The sequence below is a fragment of the Argentina anserina genome, chromosome 2 (assembly GCF_933775445.1).
Source record: "Argentina anserina chromosome 2, drPotAnse1.1, whole genome shotgun sequence".
NCBI classification, from domain to species: domain Eukaryota; kingdom Viridiplantae; phylum Streptophyta; class Magnoliopsida; order Rosales; family Rosaceae; genus Argentina; species Argentina anserina.
In genome coordinates this window covers 14,830,683-14,851,107 of record NC_065873.1, presented here as the reverse complement: position 1 = coordinate 14,851,107, position 20,425 = coordinate 14,830,683, and the positions used below count along the sequence as shown (strand labels likewise).

Sequence of the window (20,425 nt, the reverse complement as noted above, 5' to 3'; positions counted from 1 at the left end):
TGGACAGTGATAATGTGTATAGACAAATGGGGAGGAAATTTTTAGTTTTATCACAGAACAATGCGGAAATGTCTGGTGTTATTTTATTAAAAAATATTTTGAGTTTCAGTTTAATCATTATTTAATACTTAAATTTTAGTTAAAATTTTATATTTAAGTTATTTTATTAAAAAATATTTTGAGTTTCTTTTTTAAATCCTCACTCTACATTTTAATATCATAAACTCTAAAACCATATATCATAAACCATACACTCTAAAATCCTAAATCCTAAACTCGAAATTATAGTTCAAAATCATCAATATCCAGGAATGTCATTTCACAAATAATAAAAATATGTAAAATTAATATTTTGATATAATAAAAGCACGTGTCAAAATATAACATGTGAGAAGAATTACTAGATTTTACCACATGGTTCTCCGGGATGATTGGATTTTTTTTCAACAAATACTATGGACTTTCTATGAAATGCACCTCATGTGTCAACACGCGGAACATGTGGATTTGTTTGCGACCGTAATCGCGTTTTACCAAAACTGTAAAAATTATTCACCGTGGAAGCCAGACTCATTATAAATGCGAGTTAGAAACGTATTCGGCAGCAAATGTCGAAAAAGACGGAGTAAAAATTTGATCAGGTCTGAAATATGAATCTCTTCATATGAAACGAGTAAACAATGAGTCAAAGTGAGTAATTATCTATTGACATGTGACACATAATTCATTATATGCGTTGTTGTGAACTGTAAATGAATTGTCCGACGAAATTATTATAAAAGGTAAAAGGACAAGTAGCCGAATAAGCAACAAATCAAGGTGGCGTGCGAGAGCTTCAGTGGCTTCACTAATATTAACCTTGTAGCATGCAATAACCGTGCGACAACAGGTGAGTGTGCCATAAGGTCACTATTGGGGAGGAGTGACAAAGTCCGGTATTTCTGGGTTCTCACGCCCGGAGAGTTTGAAGTCCAAGGTATATGAAGGTTTGATCCTCTACGGCCCAGACTTGAGGGGTTGAGGAAATTAAACCGATAAGGTGCCAAAATTTGACTAAATTGTCAGGTATCTCCCTATGCATATATTCTGGAAAGTGTTGTTTAGGTCAATTATGATTTTCATTTTTGCGCCATAGATCATGAAGCTTCGACAAACTGTTTCTCACTGGTTAGGCAATAATGCATAGAGCAAGAAAAGGAAGAATTGCATCATTTTTCTGTCCGGCCATTGTATGATCATTTTTGTAATGATTTACAGAAATCATTGGTGTTTTGCACTGCAATTCCATACGGATTTTACATCAGTCGTTTGGTTGAGAAATGACACCTAATTGGCTTCAATCTTGGCAAACTAATTCCACGATTGTTCATGACTTCAATATGTGCTCTACATATATTTATGTAATATTATCAGCACGTAGAGTATTGGTATTATGGGACTAATTGAGGACTAAAGATATTCACATATTTTTCGGTCTTATATTCAAATCTCGACCGTTTAGTTTGTAAATATATGAGTAGATCATTCTTGTAAATTTTTGTTCAAATTGAAAATCGTTAAGACATTTATAAATGTGATTTACTAATTATGAACTTGAACGTTCATGTTTGATAATTTTGATCCGTTCACTAATTAGATCTATTTTGATAATTTAACCATTACTAAATTGGCTGAAAATTTGTACGAATAATCTATTTATATAAATTTAAAATCTAACCGGTTGAAATGAAAAATTATAAATAAAAAATATGTTTAATTAATAATTAAATATTTGGTTCTCAATAATAAAATGACCATCCTTAGAAAAACTCATTTGGTATCATGTCCCCTTTGACGTGTAATCAAGACATGGGACTGAGCCTCCCCATTTGACTGGGTTCTAAACCTCGTGAGGTAGTTTCAGGTGCTTAACTTTTGATTGTGGTAGCTTTGTACTCAACAATTGTAAGTTTTTATCGATCCGAGCACTCCAATATGCTTTTCTTTTTTCAATTTATAAGATTTGAAGGTCTTATGACATATGTTTAAGTGAGATAAAAAGTTATCAGTTTGACTTTAAAGAAGAAATTTTTTTTAAAAAAAAGAACCAATCGATGTGATAAATTTGTGCGGACGGCATTTGATGCAAGAGGCTCAGTTATTGGGGAAGTGTCCTACACATATTGGATTCCCCAGTGGTAATCGAGTAGCCCATCTGCATGTGTAAGTTATGCAAAGAACAACGTATCACAGTGTCCTGCGTACAAAATCAAGGTTGGCTTTATTCAACATTTGGGTGGTTGTAGTTATTGCAAAGCTTAATTCTTGGGTCAGTGTCCTACACGAACTGGGACACTGTCCTACGCACAATGGATTCTCTGCTGCTCCCCATCTTTTCTTAGGCCCCATCTCTATTCCTCTTCCATCTTCCCGCTCCTTCTTTCTGCAAATTGGCTTCATTTCCAGCATAAGCATTAAGCACCATCCCCCTCCACACACACGTACGTGTGCCTAGTTCATCCTTCCCTGCTTCCTATGTAGGACTGGTTTTGTTCAAAGATGTAGAGTATAAATAGCCAGGAATTCATACTTCTAGTTCCATTAAAAGTACTTGGTAGCTGGGAAATATGAGTAATTTCATCAATACAACGTAAAATATATAAATATTCTCATGATCAACATATATTATCTTGCGTTGTATACTTGTATTGACTATGAAACATGGGTATGGTGTCACTACGATGAACTAAAGTTTCCTGAGAAAAAAAGGGAAAGAATTAGTGCTTGATCGATCACTTATGCATAGATACAGCACTATGTGATAAAATAGAGATTTGTCATTTTCAGTTAATCTGGATATCATGTCATGATGATCACTGCACCAACTGAAATAATGTTCGGTTACAAAAACTACTGGCCGGGTCCATTATTGGCCATTTTTTTACAGATTGATCAAGAGGTCATCTTGACCCTCCCTCCTTCCTTCCTCCCATCGCATAGGCATAAAGCACGAAAGAGATTAAAGAAAGTTACAGTATCCAGAAAATGTATATGCATTTTTATTTTTTGGAGCTTGTGTTGTATGCATCCACATGAGTTGTCGCATTCTGCTATGACCTCATTTATATACCTCTTATTTTGTCTGTTTGGTTCTGATGGACAGTGAAGGTTAGGAAACATTGTTGTTCATGTGGTTAGATGATGTACGTATCTAAGCTAATTAAGAATGTGATCGGTTCGATTACTCGAGATTAATATTAATTCTGTAAGCATCGTTAGTAGTATAAAATAAGAGGGTGTCATTCACAAATTGGGGATCCAACCAAGGTAAATAATCACAAACATTTAACAACGAATTCATAAGAGATATAAAGATTTGATATAGGATCGGATCAAGAATATAAAAATAAATCCTAAACTAATATATATACATGTGATCAACCAACCAACACATAAATATTACCAAACAAAACGTCACAAGTAGCTTCAAAATCATAATCTCATCCTCTGCAAACACCTAGCCTTAGCGGACAAGTATTGAGTGAACAAACAACAACTTAATGCCGAACTAGGTTACTTAGCGCATCTCTAACTCGAAACATGGCTAGTAATCCTATCTTAGCGCGTAGAAATTACAAGGTAACATGTCATTCTCAATCTTACCACTTCATTGATTCATCTCTTATCTAATTACTTAGCGCATCTTACATAATAAACGGATCATGGTTAATTCCTAGTGATTACTAACAAGTCAAACATGTCACTTACTTTAACAAGTTAATAAAAACACTTAAGAATCATATATGCAAAACTAACTTAGCGCCTTGAATTACATATAGTTAACGCACAAGAAAGAGAATCATTAAATCATTGAATTATAAACTCACGACATCTACATAGAAATCATAGAAAATAAAATCAGAACTTTTTATAACATCTTGCAAAATCGTAAACTACATAAGAGTATTCTGCAAATTCGGAACTAGCCAAAAACATAAACACAACATCACACAAAGAATCCAAACCGAAAACATAATTGAAGAAGTAACGAGTTACACTTTGCAAATCTCCTTAGCGGTATCAAAACAAGGCAGCACGGCTTCAACTTGAATGGCAATCCTAGACGTAGCGCTTTGGATCGAATGGAATGAAAGGAAGATGGTGTTTTCGGCTTGAATGGCTTTGAGGATGATGAGTAGTGTTTAAGGCAGACCTTTGGCTAGTCTTGTGAGCAAGGTTGATGATGTTTTTCTGTGAAAATGAGGTGCTATATATAGAGGAAGAAACCTAAGGGAGGCTGGCCACAAAGTCCACAAAGTTGAAACCAAATTGGTTGAGGTTTCCTAGATTTTCTCAATTCGGCATCTGACCTTTGTGCCTTGGTCTGGCCATAACTTTCTCTAGAAAATAGATATTGAGTTGTAGGGCTGTCAATGGGTCGTGTCGGGTTGGGTTCGTGTCGGGTCAAGGTGTCTCGCGTGTTATAAAATGTAAACCCAAACCCAACCCATTTAATAATCGTGTCAAAAATTTAAACTCAAACCCAACCTATTTATTAAACGGGTTACCCGTTTTCCAACCCGTTTAACCAATTTAATAAATATATTTATCGTTTTAGATAAGATAACTGACTAAAACAATAATCAAATAAAAAAATTCATTGTATTACCCAAAATTCTAGTTTAAAATGAGAAAAAACTTACTAAATCTTTATATACATATAATATTACAATTTTAAATAACTTGTATACGCGTATTTTATATAGAATTTAATTCGACTCTTTTATTAAACGTGTCATGCGGGTTCATTTCGTGTTAGCGGGTTAACCCGTCGTTGACCCGTTTATTAAATGAGTCATGGCGGGTTGACCCGCCACTGACCCGCTTTTTAATCGTGCGGGTTCAACCCGCTTTATTTCGTGCGGGTTTCGAGTTGTGTTATCGGGTCGTGTTGAAATTGACAGCTCTATTGAGTTGATTCCAACGGCATTTGAAAATAGACTTCCATAGCTTTTCATCCATATATCATGGATTTTCGGAATCATTGTGAGTTGTCCAGGAGAGCTCGTCAAAGTTAGATGACATGCACTGCCAGAATTCTGATTTCTATAAGGATTGCATATCTTTTCCATTAATTGCATATCTTCTTCCTCCTTTAATGTTGATTTCTTTTGCACAAATTTATTCTTTTGAATTATTGAGGCAGCAAGAGTCTTAATTGTTGCAGCCATGTTTGATTTTTCTTACCTCTTCTAATGAATTTGCTGCATGCCTTCTTTGACTTTCTTACCTCTTCTCATTTAATTTGCTGCATGCCTTCTTTGACATTCTTTGGTGCAGGAATTTATGGTGATTCTGATATAGAATTCAGAATTGTGCTCTATATGTAAGAGAAACAAGGTCCCAAGTTTCCCTCGTAGCCCTTGGATCAAAAGCAAATCAATGGCTGAGATAATTCCGCCGAGCTCACTGGACCTCCAAGTAATGATTCGGTCATATCTCCATGTAGGAATAAGATATTGATTTGATTCCAAATCCTACAGAAACTAGACTCACACATCTTTCTATCCATATAAGGTACGTCTTCTAACTCGATTGGAGCTATTCAGGGGAGCCCGTCGAAGTTGGACTACGAATCTTGACAGCATTTTGATTCTTGCATGGATTGGGTTTTTAAGTGTATCTTCTTCTCTTTTCTTGTGGAACTAAGATTGTTTTCATTCTCCAACATATATTTGTATTTCCTAATAATAATAAGTACGTTAGAAACAAAGAAATAGAAAATGAATCCTCCTCGAACAAGAAATCATATCTCAACAAGGATTCTTGACACTTAGCATGATTTCATCCGCAATTCACTCATCATCGATATAAGCTCGACATAGACACTTATTCATATAAAAGAAACTAAAACATACTAAATAAGAGGTAACAAAAAGTAAGAATATGGCATAAACGCATTAGGAACGTCACACTTTGTGCTCCTATCAGAAGGCCTTTCTCCAATGGTATTTCAAAGCTTTCGAGATTTGGTTTCAATTTTCTGATTGTTGCTATATCTGTTGTGAAAGAGCGCCAACGCACTCGTATTTAACTTGTAATGTTCTATAACTACCTTCGTGATGTAAGATCAATAGTAGATCGAAGTCAAGTAATATGAGCTGTAGACATTGAGCTCTAATTAGAGTGTTAGATTTAGATTACCCGAATCCTAAAGTCACCCCATTATTTTGCACAATTTTCAGGTTTATTATTGTGATTCTCAACCTCTCAAAAGTCAAAACCCAACGCGACGCATGAAGACAAGTCTAAATTCAACATATATATTTGGTTGAAATCATAGTCATTTTAATAAGGATTATTAAGTTGAGAACTAGTTGAAAATTGCTCTATGCATGTTTCAGCCCCTTTTAGTTCACATATTCAGATCTCTTAATGAAAACTATTAGATCAAGAAGTGTAACAGTTTGAGTTCAGTTAGCTGACTAATTAAGCTCACAACATTCCTTTCTATCAAACCAACCATATGGAGACACCCATTTAAACACCATGAACATCTTTATGCAAATATGATATCATTAGCTGCAAGTGTGCCAAATTCCTCAGAATTAAAATCTTTCTTGACCAATAATGAGCTAATAAATTGGCAAAACATTATGCACTTTCGAACTGCTATCTATTTTAGATCATATCCATCAATGGTGAGCTAATTAATTAACAAGATCCTGCTTTTCCATATGCATGCTTTCATTTTAATTCACATCCTTTGGAGGAGGACCAACCATTAATTTGGCATGAGGATATACATTAGGCAAGTGGTAGTTTATACACATAGAGAATGGCCTTTCTCATATAGGTTGATTAAAACCATTGGCCACTAGTAATTGGTGTACACATATTCAGTCGCAACCAGGTGATCAATTTTTTTTTCTCAGGTGAGTTAGGGTAATCCGAAGACGTCCTATGCCCAGAATTTGTCCCTCAATGTATATAAAATGCTCCAAGTACTGCAACATAGTACCTGAGCACTTTAACAGGCTCATGAAACTTATTGAATACCTCAACGAGTTTCTTAAGGTGATAGGAAATTGTAATTACTCATGATTAAAATTAATTTCATAAATTCAGTGACTGTGTATAGTTTTCTGATACACGAACTGTGAGTCCTATAACCTAGATTTTAACATAGAGGTGAATCAGCTTGATACATTAGTAAACTAGGTGTTTTGTACGTTAGACAGTTACTTTAACTGATGTATTATGTATGCTACTGTACCTACCAGATCTAAGTCATCTAACATTGACTACACTAAACATTCCAGCAATATTGTGGCAACTAGCAAAACAACTGTTTGACAAGTTTGGCATACGAAGAAGTTGGGAGAAAAAAACAAGTATATCTACAGGAGATGGTGCACTTGATGTCTAGATGCTACAAATGCGCCACATTCATGCACATCTCATAATGTACTTTATTATATGAGCTTGCTTGCTTGTCAATGTGGCTTTTAAGGGCACCTCTTGTTTGTCTTAACACACATACCCTTTGCTAACTTAACCCAAATTGCTCATGCCCAAGTTCATCTTCTTAAAACTTTCATCATTACATTGCTGTCATGGGTTGGTCAGTGACAAGTTATTTTTAAAGAAAATGGCAATACAAGAGGTAAAGGCACAGAGATGATCACCTCTCTCATTATAGACTCTTCTGGCTGCTGCAGACAGGAATTGAACTGTGTGATACACTGATATGTCATTTTCATATCTAACATTGCTAGCTCATCAGTCGCCTATCCCTAAATTGTTCGATGAAATGCTTGAAAAACTTAATGCAAGTAGTTTGTGTATTTTTCAACCTATCAAGAAAAATTTATGAATTCGTCGCTCTTATGTGAACGTATGAAAATGGGCAATTATACTACTACCATAGATTAAATTATCCAAAATATTCCTTTCTTTGGTTTCAGATGCAGATTTCCTTCTCATATAGCCAGTAATATATGTAAATTAAGCCTGCATAATGGACAGTTACTGCATTATGCTGATTTGTCTTTTGGTCTTTATCTCTACTCTGCACACCAATGTTTTGTATACTCGCTCCTGAGTAAATGCCTGCCCTTCTCTGCACAAAATAATCAAATGCAACCTAGGTCAGGATAATCTTTCATATATTATACAATTGTGATAGGCCTCATGCCATGAAACACATGAGCACAGCAACAGATTAAGTTAGATAAAAGGCAGAGGGAGAGATATGCCCCTTTACCTAACATATAAATTCAGTGTGTCAGAGAAAGAGAAAGACTAGTCTCCATGATTAGAATGAATAAATGAATGCATGAATGAATGAATTGAATTTGGTTTGGTTGAATCCCAGAGATCCAGGGCCTTGTAAAAATTCATATAGAGGGAAGGGATGGGGTAGTACTACAGGTAGGCCGTACAACAACCTTAGACACAATTGACATATCTGGAAGCTTGAAGAAATCGTGTGTGTGTGCCACTGCCATGTGAATAGAATGAGACATCTTAACCTCCTCTTCTGTCCTATGGCTAGGCTCATCTCTTTGTAATTGTATTGCAACCCTTCACACTTGACAATAAGACCAACTGGTTAGCCAAATTATTTGGGACTCAGTTTCAACATGGTCCTACTTAATTTAGATAGCCTATACCCATATGAAAAAGAAAGTACAATAATCAAATTATGCAAACCCCATCCATCTTTGTCATGAATGTATGAGGTACAAGTGTAGCTGATGACGAGTAAACCCTAGCTAGAACATTTGATACCACTAAATTTACCCAAGTAGAGAATACAGATCTATACATCCTTTCAGATCTACCTTAAGCTTCGATGAAATGCTTCAAAGAAACTATGTATAATAATTTGTGGGTGACTATAAGTATTTGGATCCGCAAGTTCTAGGAGATATTTCTACTAGGAGCAATAGAAGTCACCCTTGCTAAACACAGTTTTTTTTTTTTGTAGAAGAAAAATCTTTTAGAACTAAAGCCTAGGACAACCAAAGTTCACAATGTCAAAATTAAAGGCAGTTGTTTAGAAGTCTCAAAAGAAACCCTATCTTTCTAATACAATACAAAAGGGAATCACTAGAGCGACCAAGAAATATAATCAATAGCATCTGCCACAAAATTAGTATTACCAAAAACATATTCAAAACTCAGTAAAAAGAAAAACAATTTTAATTTATAGCTAATAGGATTAAAACTACTCGCCAACCCGCTAACCTCAAATAAGTTTTTTTTTTTTGGTCAAAACCTCAAATAAGTTGCCTTCCTCAACTCAGTTTCAATTCATAATTAATCTCTTTTCGGTACGTGTGGGATAATAAGATCGAACCTCAATGAAAGACCTAAATGATTGAGGCTATCCTATTATGGATGAGCAAATGAGGAGGGGAGATCGAGTCAATGTCCTTTGGTAATCAAAGGATGAGCTATACATGTAAGTATTTATATTGAACCAGTCTACAATCCCTATCCACATCACATCAATAGCTAGTTACTTGCTGGTTTAGCAACATGTACCGTTACTAAATGAATCCTTGATTTGATCACTCGATAGAAAAACTAGTTTATAAGACAAATTTGTTGATAGGGCTTCTCAATCAACTAATTAAGAAAAACACATTCATTGACAGCATGGATATAGTGACCAGGCTATCACTTATGAAGTCGACTATTCCTTATCCAGTATCCCAACAACCAGATATCAGGAAGAGTGATAATGTTCTTCAAGTCTTTCAACTCAAATCTGTAGACAGTCATCAGTGCATGTCATGTCCCAAATAGAAACAATGAACCTCAGAGCCTAGGTTGAGCAACTATTAATGAACTTGACTATGTATTATTCAGTCAATACAGAAAAAAAGAAAAAACACTGTTTTACACCATATACTGTGGATTATTAATCTGTTAATGTGGAAAATTCCAATTATTCCTTATGCATTTAACTAAGATTATGATCATCACTTCATCATTAATACTAATATAACCATGTGCATATATACTTCATATAATTTCTAACTCGAGAATTTTGATGGATCCGGTACAGTATTAGTAGTATGACCGCACCTTATTTCGTTGAATAAGAGTTACACTAAGTGATGAATTATAATTTTCAGCTATGAAATTTATAAGAAAGAGCTAGCATGTCCTAGTTTCTGTTCGAAATATCGGCGATATCGCCGATATATCGGCGATATATCCCCGCTGATATTTCGAATCCGATACGATAAGAGCATATAAGTCAAAATTTATCGGTCAACGCAAAAATGATGGTCAACGGTCAAATATCGGTCAAACTTTAATTTTTTTTTTCAAATTTTTTTAAATTTTTAATATTTATTTCCTCTTTAAAAAAAACTTATTTTTTTTCTTCATTGTTTCATATATATTTTTAATTTATATAAATTTTAAATATATATGATGAATTTCAAGTCTAAATAATTATTTTTAAATACCTATTTTTATTATTAGATGTCGTTCGTGTACTTTAGTTGTCATTAAATCAAGTATTTATTTTCTTTAGTTTACTTAGTACCGTTTTTTTAGTTTATTTGATACATATTTAAGTATAATTTTATAAATTTTATTGAAAATAAGCAAATCCGATAAAACCGATATATCCCCCGATATATCGTTTTATCTCTCGACCGATACGATGCTGAAAACGATATTTAGACCATTGCAGCGGGGGGCTAGCTAGTTAAAGCCAACCCTGAATAGCTTCTACATGTTTCTTTTATTTAATTTTTTTCTACATTACATGAATAATATGAGCAAGTTTTGCATTATTTTTTATTTTTTGACCTAAAGACCCTACCCGTCTTTATTTTTTGGACCTGTTTGATTGGGGTGTGATACGCCTGGTGCTACATCACCTCGACTACTGACTTGGAATGTGTATGAACTCCTTTTTCCCAAACTTCCCCCCACGTACTGCTTAGAAACGGTGAAAGCTAAGTTCTGATCTTATAACATGTGAAATATGGATGATGTATGTTGTGATGCATATTGGAGTTAATTTAGGAATTGTTTACTTAATTAGAAGAATACCATATTCATATAAGATGCTTAGAATGGTCAAATTACTATATGATCTTGAGTATAAGCATAAGATTTAATCTGAGATTTGAGAAAGACATGCATGCAGGCCGACGAGAGATACATGAATCCAAATGTAGTGGGGCTTTGATTTGAATTAATCAAACTCATCAATTTGTTTCCATGCTGAAACATATGATGTTTAAGGTCAACAAGGAATCTGTATTATGATTACATAATTTACTACTTATTATTTGGTGATACACTGTTCATCGGTTATAAACAGTGTCGGTTCTAATGGTTCAGCTCGGTTTATACCCTGTTTTTTCGCTTATTTACTCGACTACCACTGTGTATAATTTTTTTTTTCTCATTCTCTCATCTTCTTCTCATTCTATTTTTTCTCTCTCTCTTTGTATCTCTAGCCACTTAAACCGGTTATATAAAACTCTAATTCACTTATAATCATACCATAAACTAAGACATAATATTGTAACCCGTGGTATCATAACATAGTAATGTATATTGTTGGGAAGGAAGGTAGTATGGGAAAATTATATCATTTTGTTATACATATAAAGTTGTTTATTGGCTTTCAAAAGGTCATGACAAGAAAATTGACCTTCAAACCAATACACGAACTAGGATGGATCGGAGAGTCTCAATCCGAAAACAATTCAGAGAAAAATTAAGAATTCAAAATCTTTATATACAGTATCTTTCTTTTTCCCCAAATAAGAACAATATATATAGCATATTTTTCTTGACGTACTATCTTGCGCAAGTTTGATAATTAAGTTCAATGCTTCAAAATGTCTTTCATTCTACTAAAAGATCGATTGGATACATTAATTAAAAACTCAATCATCAATATAATATATGATATAAATTCATCCTACTAATTAAAAAAGAGATATTATTGTCTACCAAATTGCTAACGCAGGATTCCACTGACCTCTATAAAAGTCAGGTGACCTCTCCATCTATCATCAACTAAGTAGAAGGAAAGGTCAATTTTCAAAAGATAAATTAGATGCAATTAGAATAATGGATTTGATATATCATTCGAGAGTAGTAGTGGAATCAATCCTCAAGAAATGTCAAATGTGTCATGTGTTGTATGCGACGTACTGTGTTTTTGGATATAAATTTTAGGTTAACATTACATAAGATTGACCCCTGAGACTAACAGAAAAGCTCCAATTTTGGATTCAACTATAATCTAGCACGTATAGGTATTATCTGAGGCAAATGCCATTGAGAAATATTAGGGCTGATTCCCTTGTAATTCATATATAGAGTTTGACGGTCGGCCGGCAACATCGATCAATGACTAGCTTCCTCACTTTCTTTAGTTTTATTTAGTTTGATCTTCAATGTGGGATACATTTTATTAACGTATGTTTTGCAAATAATACATGTTATCTAATATGAGAGTGTAATTGAGAGCTCGTATCCAAGGATACAGAAAGCAATATTATCGTGTTGTATATCTCTGGCCGATTAGAGTCGACGTACAGTTTGCTTATACCTGGTTGGAAATTGTCGCCTTGAACGTTTGATATGTAGGTTTAGTAAGTTTTGCTCCCAACATCACGGGAAAATATAGAAACTAGATCGAAAGGGACAGAAAACCTGATCATAATCAACCCCATTAAGTTGGTGTGCTGATATTAATTGATCCTATATATCAGTAATAAGAGAAACCTAGCTACTTAGAAGTAGGATTTAAGTGTCTCATATTTTGCAAATGCCTAAACTTAATTTGTCTTCCTAGCTAGATATCATTCGTTTACATTCATCAGCTAATTTTACATGCAATTCAATTTTTACTTAAAGGGTAGTTGTCTATATATGTTTATGCCGAGGGATCGAGAGTTGATCGATACTTCGATCGATGTATCCAAGTTTTGCTCTGAAGGAGTCTCACTATTCGCAATTTCGCATGCAGCCATGCACTCTTTATGTAGGAATGCAAATAAAACTGGGTCAGCCACCCATTGTAAATCTGGAAAATGAGATCGATGATTGATCATGTACAGGTAGCTGCCTTCAGAGAGTATTTGCATCGTACCTAGCCATAGCTCTATTTAACTGCTGCCAGCAGCTGCTTTCGCAAGACCATTGTTTCATCCTGTAATGAAAATCATACTATTCTTGATTACTTTGCAGATTCAATCAGAAATATTATTATCCAGCAAGGTGCGTGCGTTATACAAATAGAACCATTGCATGAAAATTATGGAAGTTTGGACGACCGGTCTTTTTTTGTTTTCTTGATCTGCAAGTCTCTAATATTTATGTCATTAATTCAAAAAAAAAAACCCTCTTATTGGTGTCTAGATGGAATGTAAGAATTAGAATGAGTTAGCTAGAACAGATCAATAATCATCAGTTTCTAGTAGATCGAAAAGCAGCCCGAACTTTAGACTTTGGTATTCATATTCATAAAAGCACCTTTAGACCTTGGCATGCATGATCTTCCTTAATCAGCCGGCTAAACAAGATTATATCTTTATTTGATAATTATATTTTTCTAGGTCCATCCATTGGAATATTATACAGGCCCATTCTAGAAGCAGAACAGTGTGCATGTCTTATATTGGGTAATGTGGGATTCATCAGCTTGTCAAATCAGAGAAAGAGCTAGCCAGAATTAATAAAGGGTTCCACGTAGCTAACAAGATATGAATCAGTTTGTAATTGTTATTAAAGTTAATAGAGGCATGCCTTGAACGTAGTTGTCATTTTATGAATAAATGAATTTGGTTAGTGGTAGATGATCTACCTAATTAAAAAAAGGAAGGGATGTTTGTATCGTTTTCTTCTCAATTTGAAATGTGTTTATGCAGGTATGGGTAAGAACTGACTGTGAGAGCTAGGGTACGTCAAGTAAAATAGTTAGTGGTCTTAGCTTAGCTAAACAGTCAAGTTAAAACTCAAAAAGTGTGTCGAATTGACAATGAAATCGTGGTAAAATCTAATTAATTATGTCTCCAATCCTAAGATGTCATCCATGACAACTTAACATCATATTGCTTGAAAAATAGAACGTGCTTTCCCTTCTTTTTCATCTGTTATTACTTATGAGCGGTTTGGGAATTTCGTTGTCCATTAAGTACATACTCTTATCATTGCAATTTTTCTATGATCATATGCAATTTTTCTAAACTCTAAAGCTTCACGCCAATTATGGTACGTGGAGCTCAATAGAATCAAATTGTGCAATTAGAAGTTTGGTGTCATGCATGACTACTCGAAGTTGGGATCACCTACTTTGGATCACCTTAAACTTTTTCTTTGGAGGGAAATTAATAAACTCGTTAATTAAAAGATGAGCCAAATTACAAGACCGGCACATACGCTAAACCTCACTAACTCGATCAAAGTAAAAAAAGTGAGAAGAAACTGACAACTCACTGATCTATGGGTCAATGAACCTACAATATAAAACACAAACAATCCACCATACCCACCACCAATGCTCACCATCATTAACGTCACAATCACCGTATAGCAGAGTGTACTATTAAAAACCCGAATAACATATGCCAATCTAATCCCAAGGCACAGTTCATATGGAAATCCATAAATTAACATAACAACATTATACAAACTACCATTGAAACTCAATACATAAAGGAGATGTGTTTGATGAAAGAGAACCAAGAACCAAGAATCGCAACCGTAACCAAGAACCATTAATAGTGGCAATAAGGGTGATGAACCCACGCATGAACACCCATAATTTAATTGGTAAGTGCCCAAATACACTTTAAGTGTGCAAACACACAAACTCTCATGAAAGTATACACTAGTAGTTGATTAAGTTGTTTTGGTGTAGAGTAACCACTAATTGGGAAACAATTGGAATAGATTGACACTGATATAAAAAACCGAGTCCTCCCATATCTGGACACGCGAGTCGAATCCACAAAGGGATAAAGTAAGGGTGGGCATAAATTTCCGTGATTCTAAATCCGTCCCGATTGCATCCCAAAATTTACCGGGATAGGACGAGATTGAAATTTAGGAACGTCAATTTCGCCCCGTTTGATTGTGGTGGGATGTGATGTGAGACGAAGAATTCAAGTTCCATTTAATCCAATCCCGTCTCACTTTTAATTAAAATTTAAAAATTATTTTATTTTGTGCCAAAATAAAAACAATTCATGTTCTTCATAACTTTCGGAGTTAAACCATCTACATAATATGGTATTTGGTAATACTTTATAATATTATATGCATTTTTTTGTTAAAATTTCATTGTTGAATGTAAATTTATTGATGAAAAAATAAAAATAAAGATTTTATTCAATTTCTTTAGAACGGTGAGATTTGGCCCATCTCATCCCGACCGGGGTTAATTTCGGTAGACTAAAATTAAAAAAACGCAAGTGCCATCCCGATTTCGTCCCGAAACGGGTGAAAAAATACCACTAAACGGGTGAAAAAAGATCACCTTCAACCTTGATATATTAATAACTATGCAATATCAATGCAGGCTGAAGACTAACCATGATGACACCGAAAGATTAACCAAACCCACCAGCACAAGCTTATTGGACAATCTTAAAGCTTGTTTATCATATCATAGACATCATTACTTCATTACTTGGTGCAGTTATGCTATATTGCTATATGTACTCACCACACCCAAATTCAGGCCCAAAATCCACTACACCAACAAGAGCCTTCTTCTTCTTCTCATCATAACACAAAAACAGCATCGCACACTCGCACCCATCGATACCGTTAGCACACCCAGTCAGTCCGACACCCGAATAAGTCGGGCGTGTTTAATTTCGTTTGTTCCTGGTTTCTTGAAACCTCCTCACTTCCTCCCTGTGAGGTTTCCTTTGACACTCTCTGTGGGGAACTTTAATGCTGAGATTTGATATCTGAAACCAATAAAACAGAGACAAAGATGGCTTTTTGGTGCGGCAGACTCACTCAATCTAAGCTCAGGCAATTAGCCCATCATATTAAGATCATTCCTTATGCTTCTTCTTCTTCTCTGCTGAACCCAACTGTTTCCATACCATGCGTTTCAGACAACCCATTGATGTATCTCCCTGGTTGTCGTCAAGTTAGGTTTTTTGCTGCTCCTGTTCAGGTAAACCCACTTGGGCTATTATATAGTTATGTAATTCTGTAAAGGGTACAATTTTGATGTTGGGTTTTTGTTATTGTATGATTTTGTTGATTGGTTTGGAATGTTGGGAAGACAGAAAACTTAAAGTTGAGTTACTAAGCAGAAAGTTTGAAGATTTTGTGAACTTTCATTTTGGGTTTTTGCTAGTTTTGATTGGGCTGTGGTGGTGTTGGTTATGCAGATTGGTGTCGTTTTTAATGTGTGTCTATTTTTGGATTTCAGGCAAATGGAAATGCAAAGAAGGCAGAGCAGGGCTTGGGTGGTCCGAGGCTGAGTGAGCATATTGAAGCCGATGTTATTAGGCTTGTTGTGGGTGAAGGTATTATTATGTTCTTTGTGAGAGTTGGTATTGCTATGCGGATGGAAGATTGTGAAGCTTTATTTCTATGTGAAGATGAATTGTTTTAGGCTGTATGCTAATGACCTAATGTTATTAAGGGTTATGTTTAGGGTGCATGAATAATGTTTCAAATTAAAAAAAATAATCAAGCACAAGAAGGAAAATGAGTGTCAACCGGATTCCTGATCAATGATAGAGAAAATTAATAACAAACTTTACAATACAACTAATCACAGCCAGTCAATGTGACTTGGTGGTTTTAATCTGCGTACTCATAGGGTGAAAGTTACTGTGAAACAGATATATGCTCTGGTTGGCAAATATTTGGGAGCTGTAGGATCAAAGCAGAAAAGAGAAAAAATATAAACAGAATGCGTCATGTTGTTTTTATGAACCTGTGGATATAAGAGAATGATGAGCTTAGGGTGTTAAACTTTAGGAGTGTGGTGAACCTTTATTAGATGTCATTCTAATTTATTACATATGCAGAACATTTTGTCATGTCAAAGAGTGAAGCCGTGCAACGTGCAAGGAAACTTGAGATGGATTTAGTTGAGATAATTTTTTAAAATCATATGACCATTCAATTTTTCCTTAGAACAATGATTGATATTTTTTCTCTATTCTTTATACAAACTCCGAGTGAGAGTTTATGTCAAGCCAATATTTTCTTCATATCTACTATGATACTCTTAAATATAGCATTATTCTTTACTTGTGATGAATATTTGAATTGTAACTACTTAAATTTCATAAATTGATATTACTTTGTCGATCGAAGAATTTATTCGATTTTATTGTATATTTTACAGGTTCAACACTCAAGTAATCCTCCTGTTTGTAAAATCATGGATTACCACAAAGAGAGGTATAAACAAGTACTAAGGGAGAAAGAGCGAATTAAAATTAAGGTAGGTTATATACTGTTTTTGTCTCTTTAGGTTTGGTGCTGTTAGATTTTCACATTATGGCTCCCTCCCTCTCGTCCTCAATTTCTATTCATCGTGATCAATAAACACATGACCCCCAATAATAATTCACCTCCCTTCCTCCCTTTCGAGATATAAATTCGTTTATGAGTTCGCCAAATTACTGCAGTAAATTTCTATTTGTCGTGTTCACTACACCCAAGACACAATAATAATGCAACTGGTAAAATGGCCTAGTTTGACCAATAGATGGATGCATCGCTTAGGTTATAAGGTTTAAATTAGAAGTCTAACAAAGTTTGTGAACTAATTCATATAATTTTGAAATGGTTACAGCTTGAAGGGCCATATATACTTAATTTTAGTCCTCTTGCTTTTAGCTTAAGCTCCCGTGTTCCTGAAAGATGTATATTGACATGGCTAAACCCTGTCCTAATCAATTTTCTAATACATGCAGTCTAAGGAAGTTAAGACTTTGCGTTCAGACACTAAGGAAGTCAAGTTTTCACCAAAGACTGTAAGTTCTTCAATGATCTGTTCTTGATTTCATGCCACCATTGATTGATACGCAGCCTTATATTTCAAAATAAAGGGAATGTGCTTGGTCCTTATATCAAGTAAGGAGTTACTCTCTTCAGAAGATATTTCCTTATCTGGATATCCTCCTCATAAGCCTGCACATGTCAAATGTGATTGACTTGTAATTAGCCTGTTCATTTTTAAACTAAAGCATTGTCACATGTCAATTTCTTTTTACTGATTTAATCATTTATTTGAAAATTTTGTGAATTGGACTTGTGTTTTGTTAAGGCTTAGTTGAGATAGATTGGGCAGTCTGATGTTACAACATATGTGCTGCAACTGATTTCAGGAGGCAAAGGATCTCAAGATGAAAGGAGACAGGGTGATAAAATTTATGGACAAGGGTTACCGAGTGAAGGTACATTTTGGATCTCGTGATGGAGTTCTATTAATCAAGGGAAGCATGAGCATATATAGTTAATAAGTTCTTGTTGCTATGAAACTATGAGTGTTTTCATCAGGAAAGACATAAGTACGTGGCTGACTCTTCTCTCTCTCTCTCTCTCTCTCTCTGCACCACTGCTCCTTTTTGTTCCTTTGTTTCTTGTTCCTAAACTTTAATGCATGTTTTCTCTTGAAAATTATACAACTAGCCACCACTTATGTCCATCAAGCAGCCTCAAAATAATCAAGATCAAATAATAATCCTATTATGTTATTCTCAGTATCCTAATCCCGTTTACTCCTAATAACTCCCGAATCCTGACAGTTGAAGTCTAGTAGTGTCAGTTTAGGTTCAGGTTCAGGTCTTTGAGTACTTTTGTATTTGAATAGCCATGTTGGGTCAAAAAAGTTGCTGAACCTCAAGCCTTAATGGCTTAATGTATTCCATCAAATTCTAACAACATGATGACTTTTAGACAGGTACCAAAATACTTGTAACTATCATTGAGCTACAAGAGTATATGAGGTTTTGAAGTAGCTGAATATTAGTAAGCAAGAATATATTTGATAGTGATTTAGACAAGTTCGCAATTTCCTTTTTTGTGGCCTTATTGTCATTGGGTGTTTCACATTTTAACCAGTCCTCATTCTGTTGACATTAAAATTTTGAAAGATCCCTTGCCAATGTGGAAATGCAAAAACTATATCATGAGCTAACCGAGAACGTGGTACTGAATTTTGTTCATTAATGTACAAGAGTGACTTATAGATTTGTACCTCTTCCCCAAAAAAATACTGATGCATTCCCATATTTATTTAATATTCTATATAGCTGCTTTGTTTTATATATGCATGCGTCCTCTTATATTCATGGGAGATTTGAGTTGTTTTCCACTTACAGTTAGTTAAATCTATTCACAGAATCCTACAGAGGCTTTCATTGGACTATCATTTGGCTAATTGTGTTCCATGAATATGAATCAGTGTACTGCCTCGGATTCTGAAGGTCGGAACTTGGATGCAGTTTTCTCTGGTCTCATTGCGCTGGTATGGCCAGATGTTCTTTTGTTCACTGTATTCAATGTCAATGTCATTAGTATGAGTCTTCCTTTTCTCCAAGTAAGATGTATGTTCCGCTTGCAGATAGAAGACACAGCGTGTATTGAATGTGATCCTACTGTAGGAAGAGGAAAAGAGTCGTATATAATGGTCAGGCATGTGAAGTTCGGTCCACCAAAGGCTGGCGTGAAGAAAAAGGCTGAAGAGAAAAAGAAACCTGAGAATGCTAGTGATGATGGTGTTGGGGTTACAACAACAGCAGACACAGTTCGACTCCCTCCGCATGAATCTTCTGGTATGGCTAGCTGAGATTTCACCAACAAGAGAAATGGATAGTAAGAAAGGAATTCCACATAAGGGCGAGGCCCAACTTCCCTATCAAAGTAGGGAAATCCCAATTCCACATTTCTCACCATCAATGAGAGAGCAGCAGATTCCTTATCAAAGAAGAGAAGCACCAACAGACGTGCTTTCCTCATCGCCAGCGAGAGATACCAACAGAGCTACTCCATCGGCATTTAGAAACTCTGCTCCTCTTCCTAAAGGTGTTCCCAAGCAAGAACCACGTAGTTCTAATCCTCCCAGCCCTGCAGGGCCCAAGCAAGAATCATTAAGTAGTCGTATTCCTCTTCGGTCTCGTTCTCCAGGAGGACCTGGACTTGGTTATGGGATATTTAGCAACTCAACAGGCAATAGTTCTGCGAAAGATGTACGGGATAGGTTTCCGGAAAATCCAAACTCACCGAGTTCAAGACCTTATAGCAGCCAAAGACCAGGAACAGACACTGATAACCCACCAAACTAAAGATGCAGACCATGTTTAGATGATTATTTACAAAGTATCTTGCTGTATGTGTCAATAATTATTTGCAACTTTTCATAATCGCATGCATTTGGGTTACAAGGGGGTGTGGTGAGATTTTGATC

The 20,425-nt window shown here is 35.2% G+C and overlaps 1 protein-coding gene across 1 annotated transcript; it reads left to right on the top strand.

The window, feature by feature from the left end:
- Positions 1-15,873: 15,873 nt before the first annotated feature.
- On the top strand, positions 15,874-20,303 carry LOC126784011 (translation initiation factor IF3-1, mitochondrial-like). Its single transcript, XM_050509525.1, is given in 9 exon segments — positions 15,874-16,165; positions 16,427-16,523; positions 17,034-17,099; positions 17,355-17,455; positions 17,931-17,990; positions 18,345-18,413; positions 19,424-19,486; positions 19,583-19,800; positions 19,802-20,303. Coding segments are annotated over 9 exon segments (1,365 nt in total). The 5' UTR covers positions 15,874-15,976.
- Positions 20,304-20,425: the final 122 nt, after the last annotated feature.